The following is a 13018-nucleotide window of genomic DNA, read 5'->3' as shown; positions in this document are numbered from 1 at the left end:
CGTGCCTTAGACATGTGGAGGAAACCTTGGTTCTTGTCTCAGGGCCCGGTGCTGGGAGCTCCTTGTCGCCGCGTACGCTAGCGACGGGTGCATCCCTCACCGGTTGGGGTGCGATCATGAGTGGTCTGTGGAGTGATCGCCATCTGACGTGGCATATTAATTGTTTGGAGATGCTGGCCATGTTTCGAGTTCTGAAACACTTTCTCCCAGACCTAAGAGGTCACCATGTGTTGGTGCGCACCGACAACGCTGCGTCTCGGTGCCATACTTCCGGCATCCCTGCCAGCGCTTGCCTCATTCCTGAAGCTGCCGCTGGCTCCGCCGCACGTGCTTTTATAGCTTCCTGGTCATGACGTCACCCGCCCGTGACGTCCCGCTCAGCTATTGGACTGATTTCACATGTTATTCAGAGCGTGGTCACAGAAGGCGTTCCCCTAGCGTTTTCCGACTCAGCGTCTCGTTCCCCCGAGGAACCAGGGTTACATACATAACCTGAGACGTTTTCTATGATGCATAATGTTGCATCCACACCTCAAGTTGTCAAAAGTCCAAGACAATTGCTGTATCTTTTAGTAAATCAAAGACTTCTCTCAAAAAAATAGGAAATGGGAAGAAAAATGAGAGAGAGAGCAGTTTTAATGTTCGCTTCACAACATAAATGAAGCTATATATCCACTCAATTTTATGAATATGTTCACATCAACACCTAAAATCTAAAAATGCACTAGTTGTTATACATACTACAGATAATTTCACATATGAAAAAAATATCATCGCTCATGAAGTCTTAAAGCAATTGCCACTCGCACATACAGTATATAGGTGCCGGTACAGCTGAAAGCATAGTTGCTCCTGCTGGGCTTACTGTAATTTACACTCATATTCGACCCAATGTTAGTTTTGCACCATGCTTGAATTCTGATGTCCTCAGCCTTTAGTTGTGTACACTGCACTTATTTCAGCATATTGCATCAAACTTTGTACTTCCTCACCATAATGCCACATACTAGTGCAATTATTTCAGAAACCCTGACTTCCTTATTATTGTACTGACAATGTGGTTGAATGTAGCATCAAACCATATCCCAGCAGGCATTTCAAAAACACTTAGAGAAAAAGATTTTTGTTGTGAGAAAATTCTTTATTTTGTGTTTCAGGGAAAAAACTGTGAATATAATTATGATGACTGCTTGATCCAGTCATGCCCTGATGGGTTTTCCTGTAAGGATGGCATCAACAATGTCAGCTGTGTCCCTGTGAAGACCGACACATCCTCTGTTCCTCCCATCTCAGTTGTGTCGTGGAGAACCATCAACCCCAACCCAGAGTTACAACCCACTTTAGCACCTGTGGAGAACTTGCAAAACACTGAGCAGTCGACAGGTTGGTACTAAAAACCGCATATGCAATATTTTCTAGTTTTGTAATACTTTTGAATATTTTTAGCAGCCTCATAAAATCCACATAAAAGTCTTACATGAATAATTTTTGGTTTTGAATCTGAAATGTCTTTGAGTCACAGTCGATTCCTCATGAAGAGCATGCAAACTCTCTGCGTTCATATACAGAGCAAGGAAGCAAACTGTTTTTGCATTTAAACATTATGAGGTTGACTTCAACTGTGCTGGCTTTAAATATTATTGGCAAAAGGATAGGGTAAATTAAATGCATCATGAACAATTGAAAACAATCAATAAGCTTGTGTGGTTTGTTTTGATTGATCAGCTTTATTGTCTGCTTGTCTTTGTAAACCTAGGAGATCATTGACACTGCTTAAGAGACATATCATAAATATTATTTATGAACAGCTTGTCAATCTTTCAGTAAAACACGGTATGTTATTTATATAGAAATGTATATAGTATATTGAAACAAACACATTTAGTTCACCCAAAGTTGAAATAAATTCTGTCATCATTTATTCACCTCATGTTGTTCCAAACCCGAATGACTTTTATTTCTTTTGCAGAACACAAAAGAACATATTTTGAGGAATCTTTTTAACTAAATTAATTGATTTGTGTTGTATGGACATTTCTCAAAATATCTTCTTTTATGTTTCACAGTCTGTTTCACAAACTTTCTTTCACAAAATCTTTTTTAATAAAGAGTGTTTCATTCACTTTACAGTAGTTAGTTGGGTACAGTTGTTACACTTTAAAAATGTAATAGTGAATTTTTTTATATTTTTAAATTCATACTATTTAACAATATCTAAAATGGGAGCCCACAAGATCAAATAAAAGTCAAATCTTTTATTTAATACATGAAGTAATAATACTGAATAGTTTTCACCTTTAAATGGTACAGATTATTTTAGCTGTCAGGACTAATTTGTGTTTAAAGCAAAAGTGGAACCTACATTATAATTATTTTTAATTAGATGCTTTGATGAAATTCTGGTTTTAGGTGTTTGAACCTTTTATTTTTATTTCTTAATATCAGTTTTTTTGTTTTGTTGGGGGTTTTTTTTTTTTTGGAAAATTTCTCATAAAATGAGATGATCACGCTTTTCTCAGTCAGAAAGAGAGAGAGCCCTACTGAGCTTGTGCTGAGTTATTGTCATCACTCTTATTTGTGAATTTGTATGTTATTGACTACAATAACATACAGATACATTACCACAGGCAACATAATGCCAGACAAAAAGTCCTTGAAATGTGTATTCCGAAAACATTTCCCAAATAGCCTACATTTTGCTTTGCTCTGTTCCAAAATGAGCTGGGAGCCCCTAAAGGTTAGTAAGATAAACACTCACCATCTGTGGTATGTCTGATAATAAGAGCTTTTTCCACATTTGTTCCACTAATGTTCTCTGAAGAAGCAGTAGTTTGAACAAACTCAATTAGTTTTCGCTGGAAAATTACAGCTAATTAGGAATTATTCGCTTTGGTTTATAATGTTTATTGACAGTGACACAAAATGCCCATTGGTAACAATGAATGAATTGTAGAGAGCCAAAATGTCAGTGTGGAACATGAGGACTAAATTTCCACATCATTTAGGAAATTGAACCATCCTAGCCCAATTTCCTGACAATGGACTAATAAATGGATAATAAGCAAGTCATATTAGAAGAAGAAACCCCATGAATGTGCTTAAATTTCCCTAAAGCATGACTTTTCGCTTTCTTTCTGAATTGATTTGAAATGAACTGCTGGCCCGTAGCCTTTTTCCAAGTATTTTTTTTTCTTCTAAATACAGCATTTCACAGCGTTAAAGAATGAGAATGAGATGACATTCTCTCGGTTACAGGTGAGTTTCTGTTGTACAGCTGGTCTTTTAAATGCTGCGCTGCTAGAACAGTATCTAAGATTGCTGCTATACAAAGTGAACCACAAAAAATCAATAGGCCAAAATAAAGGTAAATGTGTTTCTGGCATATGTTGAGAGTGATTTTGACATTTAAGCTAGACTTTATGGTGGTCCTGGGGGGGCACAACACAATGGAATTAAACCTCTCCACAGAATGAAAAATGTAGTAAACTGAGAAACTGCATTTGGATCTCTTGAGGGCACAGAAATGTGTCTGGATATGACGGCGTGAATGTTTGCTCTAAGATACCATCAGCACTAATTTCTTCAGCCACTACTGAGAAAGACAAAGTGTGCGTAAGTCAGTGCCCTTGGGGAACAGTGCAGTTAATTTACCAAACATGCACTTTACTGAAATCAATGAATTTACAATGTGAAAGGCAAATGCTACAGACAGTTTTAAAGGTTTGCCTAGGCATCCATGGGAATTTTCTTCAAGTGCCCGAGAGGTACACTAGCTGAGTAATCACTGTGCGATTGTCCAGACAGGGTGGAATTGAGGCCATTTTTTATGGAAGATAAAACTCAAGGAAGCTGCTGTAGTCTTAACTCAAAAATGGCGGGATAAATCTATCATCACAAGTTGGACTCCGAAATCCATTTAGTCTTTGGATCGCACACACTTTTTTGATGGACAGCTGACTGGGATCGTTTTCGAATCAGACTTGATATGATGCAGTCGAATTGTAGATAAAAGAATTGCACATTTATCAATCTCTGGGTTAAGACTTGATGTTTTGGTTTGGTTTGAGGTTTGTTTTTGTTTTTTTTGCTTTTCATCTGTACTTGTCTTTTTTTTTATCCGTAAGGTTTAGTCAAATTTAAGAATTGGCTCTCTTTCAATTAATGAGTGTGAATCTATCTATTTATCTGTCTATTTATATCAAGTAAATATTCACAGTTTAGCTTGACAATAATTGCTGTGTGTAGTTAGAATTCATGTGAATTAGTTACATTTCTATTGAATTCCAATCGCAATTCTGTATGTTTGCTACCTCAGTTTAAATTCATGAATGCAATTTAAAATTAAAAGGCATTCTTAATTCAGTTCTAAGTGATACACAGTCCTGGTATTCATCCTTTCCTTTGTTGTATGTATGTTGAGGTCTCCTACAATAACTCAAAATATTGGTCAAATCATTTAAAAATGAGAGCAACTAGACCAATAACTAATAAGCAGACAAAGTCTTGAATGCTTGATGCAGTTTTTATTTTGCAGTTTTTTACATTTCATTGCCCCACAGTCAAACATTGGTCTCAGAATATAATAATTTTAAAATACTTTGTCTGTGCAATCTTTTTATTTGAAATATTATTCAACAAAGAATATATACTGTAACTTTCAAATGGACCAACAAAGTCTCATCGATATGTCTATATAGGTCACTCTCTAAAAACATCTTTTGCCCTAGGTGCAGCTATAAATAGATTAGCCAGGAACTTGCATGATACCTCTGCTCTCTCTTTCTGCTGTCCTCTCCTCCTCCTCCTCCTCCTCCTCCTCTGCCACACGGGAAAACACTGAACTAGGATCAGATATTATTTCACTCTCCAGTTCCAGCGAGCTACTGGAGTCTGACTGTCCATACTCGAAGATACATTAATATTAGGACACGTTTCACGTTTGTTATGCTAGTTAAAGTTATGTCATTGAACGAATCTTGGATGCTCGGTTGAAGAGATTCTTTTGTAATGATTCGGTTAATATGATTCACAAGGAACTGAATAATCTCGGTAATGTCGTTAATTATGTTGTTGACAAAATTGTTACAATAAACAAACGTGATCTATAATAACCTAATCGACGACAGTGATAAGCAGTACTATTATTTACAAAATAATAACCTATTACAGTGTATATATATATATATATATATATATATACAGTGTGTATATATATATACATATATATATATATACATATATACATATAAGTTGGCACACTGGTACTTCTCACTGCAAATGTGACGTTTTTGAGGAATGCTGTTTTTAATCAAGTTCCTATATCAAATGAACTTCAGATGTGCCTGCTTCGTGTGATCTGTCTTTGCATGTTGATGTCAGGCAATCTGACAAGTTTCTGTGAATTCTTGCACATGTATATGTATGGGCCGATGAGTAACGTGGAACACAGACAGGGCATAAATCAGATGGCAATAAAGGAAAATTATCATTAATTTATTTGCATAACTAGCATTGAATTATTCATCATGGTTTCAGTCTGCTCAATCTGTATCTCATTAACATGACTTATGAGGCTTATAAATCTGAGTTTTATCTAATGTCTGTCTTAATTTTTTTGGGACACATTTTGCACGTAGGTTTTTGTGTCAATTAGAATGCCACAAATAAGACAGCTTGTGAAATATCTTTATAATTGTTTAGATATGTGTATGACAGGTAAATTACAAATATAATCTTAATTTATCTCATTTTAAATTCAGTTTTATTTTTTGTAATAGTTTAAGTATATGAATGACTTTTTTTAATGTGCAGAAGTAACACTTCTACACATTACCTTTCATCATATTAATATTATAATGTACATTCAAATACGCTTAGGCTGATGATACAGGGGGCAACTTTTTGAGCAATGTTGCAGGGCAACTTTGGCTAATGTTGCCGTCAACAGGCAACCAGGTGAGACATAGGGCCCACGACCAAGCTAAAGTATCCAGATAGAAATCTGTTACCCATTCTCAATGGGAATTCAACAAAGAATATATACTGTAACTTTCAAATGGACCAACAAAGTCTCATCGATATGTCTATATAGGTCACTCTCTAAAAACATCTTTTGCCCTAGGTGCAGTTATAAATAGATTAGCCAGGAACTTGCATGATACCTCTGCTCTCTCTTTCTGCTGTCCTCTCCTCCTCCTCCTCCTCCTCCTCCTCTGCATTCCCAGCGTACTGAATCTATTTCAGATAGAAACAAAAGACAAAGGAGTTTGAAATATTCTGCTTTGATATCTTCAAATCAGTCAGTGACAGTCGGGTCATGCTGGTTTGGATGTGTGGCTTCATATGCATCAATTGGACAAATAGTTGATGCAACATTTTGGTAAAGCATAAAAAATGTGAAAAAAAATTGGGAGTTCATCTGTGTGTCCATCATATTTGTAAGATTAAAAGATAACTTTCTGATTTTGTGATAAAACTCATTATGTTAGTATGAGTAATATTGAAAAAGTGGAGCTGTATCTCATTAACATGACTTATGAGGCTTATAAATCTGAGTTTTATCTAATGTCTGTCTTAATTTTTTTGGGACACATTTTGCACGTAGGTTTTTGTGTCAATTAGAATGCCACAAATAAGACAGCTTGTGAAATATCTTTATAATTGTTTAGATATGTGTATGACAGGTAAATTACAAATATAATCTTAATTTATCTCATTTTAAATTCAGTTTTATTTTTTGTAATAGTTTAAGTATATGAATGACTTTTTTTAATGTGCAGAAGTAACACTTCTACACATTACCTTTCATCATATTAATATTATAATGTACATTCAAATACGCTTAGGCTGATGATACAGGGGGCAACTTTTTGAGCAATGTTGCAGGGCAACTTTGGCTAATGTTGCCGTCAACAGGCAACCAGGTGAGACATAGGGCCCACGACCAAGCTAAAGTATCCAGATAGAAATCTGTTACCCATTCTCAATGGGAAAGTGCCCAAGCAACATTGCTCAAAAAAAGTTGCCCACGTGTATCATCAGCCTTACAAGTCCTTTTTTACCCATTTTATAGCCTGTTTTATTGGTTGGTTTTATTGGTACACAAAAAAAAGGTACACTGGGTTGTCCCTGGGGTGGTAGTGATATGTACCATTTAGGTACTAATATGTACACTCCGGGTATGAATATTCGTACCTAAAGTGTGCATATTACTACCTAAATTACACCCTTTCAAAAGCACCTTTTAAAACGGTACTGCCCCAGTGACAGGTTTTGTACCCCCCAGGGGGTTTTTTCCAGATAGGGTTTCTGGGTGGTTGCTAGGTGTTTTCTTACTACTGGATACATTTAGGTTCTCCATTGTTAGTCTAAGCAAGTCGTTTTTTCATGTTTTATAGTCTGCCAGGTAACAAATCACGATCGCATAGAAAAGTTAAAGCACACTTCTTTTCAAAAGGCCTCACATTTTGAGGTGTCTTTAGCACAAGTGGTACAGGTGAGTTATGTTCCAAAATATACAATAGCAAAAGTCTCTAATAATGTTTGAATATAATTAAAGTTATTTAAGTGTAAAAGAAGCAGCTGATTACAGTATGTTGGAAAATGGTGCATAAGTGCAAAGTTAGTCTTGCATTTGTATATATTTCATGAGTACTTTCCTTGCTTCTACAGTTTTAATGGATGAGCGTACCATTCATTCATTAAACAACACTATTTTTGAATATCCATAAGGAAAACGCTGATCTTTTCCACACTCTCTCTTGTTCTTCCCTTTACAGAGCTCTATATTTATACATCCCATAATAGTGTTCATCAGCACAACTGGCAGCAGTCCAGCAGAGTCAGCATTTCACAAACATGAGCAATAACTACACCTTCAAAGTGTTTGCGGACATATTTTATCCAATAAGAGTTTTATGTTCGAGATTTCCTGTAGTGTGTCTTTCATAGCTCTCTCTGTCGATAATAACCACTGAATGAGCTCGCAGTCACCTGTCCCTATTGACTGGTTTTCAATGATTTGAATGTTAAAGAACCAGCAAGAGCAGACTACGGCAAGCACGTGGAGAAGTTATAGTGGCTAAAATGCAGATTTCAAAAAGGGATCTGGAGTTAATTGCTAATGAGATGAGTGTTTGTCTCCCGGCAGCATTCACAGACTGTGTGAAAGCCTTCTATCAGTCCAAACAAGCATCAAATTAATAAATGGCTCAGTCTCAGAGGGGTAATTTTCCATCATCAACACTGGTAAACCTGCCTGGAACACCAGGGGAGGGAGAAGGTAGACGTTCTGTAGTCGCCCCGCTTTCATCCTCATTAATCGGAGATCACAACCTCTCATGTCCTGATAAATCTCCATTCTTTCAGTCACAGGCCTCACTCTGAGATATTTGTCCTATTATGGAGTGCAGGACTTAGCAGATGCATGGGGATTTTTCTACAAGCTCCTTAATCAACAAGGTGCCCCAAAGACCTTCAATGGTAGATCAAAAGATTTCTGCATTAAAAAGATTTAAAGTCAAGCAAATATTGATAAAGGCCTCATCTGCTGTAGGTCCATTAATCATGACTGCAATCGCAAAACGCGTTCTCTGCTTTGTAGCCTAGCATCAGTCAATCACAGGAAGGGAGAAATTCCACAGGCAGGTCCACATTGTTGAGCATTTCATTGCAAAAGACCCCGTGGCGAGACCTTTCGTAGGAACTGTTTGAGATTGAAGGGCATTAACTCCAGACCAACGCTAATGCTTAGGCCAAATTGCTCAAGTCAGAGCCGGTCTTTTAAGTTTGTCCGCATCAGTACCCTAAATGATCTCAAAGAGGGTGGAAGTCTCTGAAAACGTCCCATAATTGCCGACTGATACGGATGACAGAGAGCAGGATATCATGGCTTAAAATGAGGCATGTAATAAGCTGGTATAATTTTTCTCAGACAGTCACTCACTCTCGCTCTCTTTGCGAGGGGAATTTATGTGCCTTTCTTGGCAAACCATGTGCTGCTGCAAGTATCATGTGGGTTACTGTTCATTTGTGCTAAAACAACCCTCATGGTACAGGGCTGAGGTTCCTCAAGCTGACAGAAAGAGGTTTCATTGTGGGAAATGGTATCCCATGCAATACTCCCTGCTGTACACTTCACACTTTGGCAAACACAGTTAAGAAATAAACTGTGCTAAGTATGCATACTGCATACTGCAAAAAATATTATTAGTAGTCTTAGTATTATGTTAACTTTAAATCTGTGTTAATGTGTAATGCTTATTCTTTCTGCTCAGAGCTGTACATGATCATAATTAGCATTAACATATTCATAGTTTTATTTACTCCCTGCTGTACACTTCACACTTTGGCAAACACAGTTAAGAAATAAACTGTGCTAAGTATGCATACTGCATACTGCAAAAAATATTATTAGTAGTGTTAGTATTATGTTAGCTTTAAATCTGTGTTAATGTGTGTAATGCTTATTCTTTCTGCTCAGAGCTGTACATGATCATGATTAGCATTAACATATTCATAGTTTTATTAGCACTGTGATCCTTTGTAATCTTGTAATATTCAAAATTGGTAGAACAATATCGTCTTAATTGAGAAATATTGGCTCACTGTTGGGAATTCAATGTGGAGAGTATCAATTCTTTGATAGTTTCCAGTGTTCATAACGTTACTCGTGCTTTCTTCAGTTTCAGTTAAATCCATTAAAAGTTGATTAAAAAGGGATAGTGTCAGAATGAAATATGTAGATTTGCACAGTAAAAAGCTAAAATATTCACTATTTATTATAAACTGTCATAAAAGTTTCTTTTCCATGTGAGACTTACTTCATATTCCCTGTTTTTCCAGTTTATACAGATTTTACTCATTATTTTTATTCAGAGTTTATTCAGATTTTCTATTCTTTTTCACTCATGTTCTCATTACTTCATATTCCCTGTTTTTCCAGTTTATACAGATTTTACTCATTATTTTTATTCAGTTTATTCAGATTTTCTATTCTTTTTCACTCATGTTCTCGTACAGCGCTGAATATTAATAAAGTTGTGTTGCCCACTTTTTATTTGGAATGACATGACAACAAAGGTTCTGTGATGTTCATTCTCATTAAGATTCACTGTAGCGTGAGGCTACATTTTCTTGTACCCAGGATGAAATATTACTGTATTAAATATATATTTAATTCAACTGTATTATGAAAAACAGGTTGTTTTTGTTTACTAACCCCCATAATGAAATAAAACCTTCGATATCTTTGCAAATTTTGGTTCCAGATAGCGGCAAACATCCACACAAATGTCGACTTTATACTATTCAAGTTGAGCGAAGCTACAGTGGCACTATGCTTAACTGCCTACATTTCTCTCCTGCAGATATTAGTTTTGGGAGATATTCTGGGAAATCCTTTTTGGAGTTTGAGGGCATTGAAGTCGGTGCTGTGTTCAGTGTCACGGTGAGATTCCTGACTGAATCCATGTATGGAACCCTGCTGTATTCAGCCAGTGCCATAAAAGGCATCTTCTTCGTCAAACTCTACGTTTCCAATGGAATGCTTCAGGTAATACTGCAAATGCATATACATTTTTTTTTCAACGCTATGTCATTACCTTTAGAAATCAAAGAATATGCACGAGGAATAATTACATGGAAAATACTGATACATATTTTTCCCACACACTCCAGTATGACTTTTTATGCAACCAAAAGGAGGGAGCTCAGCGGATCAATACAGCACAGCAGGTTGCTGATGGAAATGAGCATGTGCTGCTTTTGAGGTAAGAGAATTTCTCCTCCAGTATCCAAATAGTTTGTGATCATAGAGATTAAAATGAATCAGATGTCAATTGTATAAGTATAAGAAGAAATAGATGGTGAAACTGGTCGTTAATGTAAAGTCGCCTTTGGAGCTTATCTATAAGTTGAAATAGAACACAGAAAGTAATTAGAGTATAGAAAGGCTCTGTTGATAGTCAGTCATAATTAATTTATTCCACAAGAAAAAGTTTCCAATAACAGGACGACTGACGTGTGGCAGCCAATCAAATGCCACTGAGATCCTAACAGAGACCTCAGTGCAGGTAATATACACATTATGTTATTCATTTACATGATGGGGAGTATTTCTGTCCAGCTCTTATACAGTACTTACATTTGTTCAAGTCTGTAAATGGGTGCAGTATAACCCCATAATTGTCAGGCCTGGGTGGGTATTTGGACCGAGAGCTGAATGATTGCTGAAAGGTCTTTGATGTTCGGAAGCACAATTCACACAAGTCCATTTGGTTTGTTTCTTTTCATCCAATTCAGTAGAAAGTAAAATGCACTGTAACAGTCATTGAAAGATCTGATCAGATTCTGAGTCTCTGAGAGACAACGCAGCCTCTTCACATCCAAACGCTTTAGCCGGCTCCCAATCTTGAGTGCATCAGCCTGTTTATGTCTGTTTTTCATAGAGATTTTGAAAAGCTTCCAAGATGCGCCAGCTGCACAAATCAGTCATTACTTTTGTGCCAACTAGCAAAAGACTTAGTTATCAGACTTAGACTTAGTTATTTTTAGAGTTATCAAAACAAGACTGAGTAAGGGGGAAAAACAGGACTGAGTGACCATATCTTTAAAGGGGACATATTATTCAAATCAGAATTTCCTTGATCTTTTGAAATAGAGTTTGTTGTGCTATGAAAACATACAGGTGAGAATTCACTAAACAGTTGTCATTTTTTTTATACTGAATGTCAGGTCAAAAACCTGTCTTATTCACTAACCAGGCATAATGTGCACTGCCATAGGTGCTGTTAGTATTTAAAGGAAAATGCCTGGTTTAGTGCAAATTAAGCTCAATCAGTAATTGTTGATTGATAAAAGCTAATAGCCACAAAAATATATATATTTTCAACTTATTTGTTATTTTCTTTAAAAATAAATAAATCAAATAAAATATAAATATTTCTGTTAAAAATTTTGTTTTATTTAAAGGAGACATATTATGCCCCTTTTTACAATATGTAATATAAGTCTCTGGTGTCCCCAGAATGTGTCTGTGAAGTTTCAGCTCAAAATACCCCACAGATCATTTATTATATCATTTTGAATATGCCTATTTTGAGTGGAAGCAGAAATACGCTGTTTTTCGGGCCTGTCTCTTTAAATGCAAATAAGCTGCTGCTCCCCGCCCCCTTTTCCAGAGTAGAGGAACCTGCTAAAAAACATCTGTTTTGGTTCTGATTATCATGTTTATCGTGCTGAAATCATGCGTTTTAAACCATATTAGTTTAAACTTCTGATATATGGTTTTCTGAGTGCACACATCCGAAGCACACGGACAGAAAGCGGCTGTCACAGCATGTGAGTACTAAACTAAGTTCTCATTCACACACAAGTTTACGTTAAAAACACACATGAGTTACAAAAACAGTCGGTTATGTCTGTGAAGGTAAACAGCTGGGAAAGAAATTGCATGTTTATATTAGATCTGTGTGGCAGCGGCAATATAATGTAAATAAATCAATAAATCCTCTGCTCTCTTGTCTACACCGTTGTTGCTTGCGAAATCATAATGACAGCGCCGTGAGTGGAAGTTTACAGATTAAGGGGAGGTAATATTATAATGAGATCCCTTTGCCACGTCACCAAAGGAGCGAAATCAGACGCGCTCGTGTTCTCAGAGGCTTGCAGAAAAAGGCTTCCCAAAACAAAGTTACTAGGTTAATTTTTTTCACGTTTCCTTGGTTGGTAGATGCACTGGGGACCTGATTATAGCACTTAAAACCTGGAAAAGTCCGATTTTCAGGATATGTCACCTTTAAGATGTAACTGTTCTCGTCATTTATTTGGTTTCTTTGGTTTTAGGCATTGCATTGTCATAGTAAAGGAATTAAAATTGGATCTAACTTTGGGTGCTATTATGCTTTTTCACTTTTTCAACTTTAGTTCGTCTGTAATGTTGCTTTTTGAGCATAAAAAAGATCTGCAAAGTTACAAAGCTCAAAGTCCAATTCAAAAGGAGATATTTTATTTAACAGAA

The 13018-nt window shown here is 36.4% G+C and overlaps 1 protein-coding gene across 1 annotated transcript in view; it reads left to right on the top strand.

Moving 5' to 3' along the window:
* Positions 1-13018, top strand: part of LOC107664247 (neurogenic locus Notch protein-like) — a gene marked incomplete at its 3' end in the record, with an annotated part of 181907 nt that overhangs the window by 147845 nt on the left and 21044 nt on the right. The window contains exons 30-32 of the mRNA XM_016454770.1: positions 1158-1383; positions 10368-10552; positions 10678-10769. Coding sequence (XP_016310256.1) covers positions 1158-1383; positions 10368-10552; positions 10678-10769 — 503 coding nt within the window. The remainder of the gene's footprint in view (positions 1-1157; positions 1384-10367; positions 10553-10677; positions 10770-13018) is intronic.

This window comes from Sinocyclocheilus anshuiensis, unplaced genomic scaffold (genome assembly GCF_001515605.1).
Source record: "Sinocyclocheilus anshuiensis isolate Anshui unplaced genomic scaffold, SAMN03320099.WGS_v1.1 scaffold425, whole genome shotgun sequence".
Lineage (NCBI taxonomy): Eukaryota > Metazoa > Chordata > Actinopteri > Cypriniformes > Cyprinidae > Sinocyclocheilus > Sinocyclocheilus anshuiensis.
The sequence above is the reverse complement of the archived record's forward strand: the minus strand, read 5'-3'. Positions and strand labels throughout refer to the sequence as shown.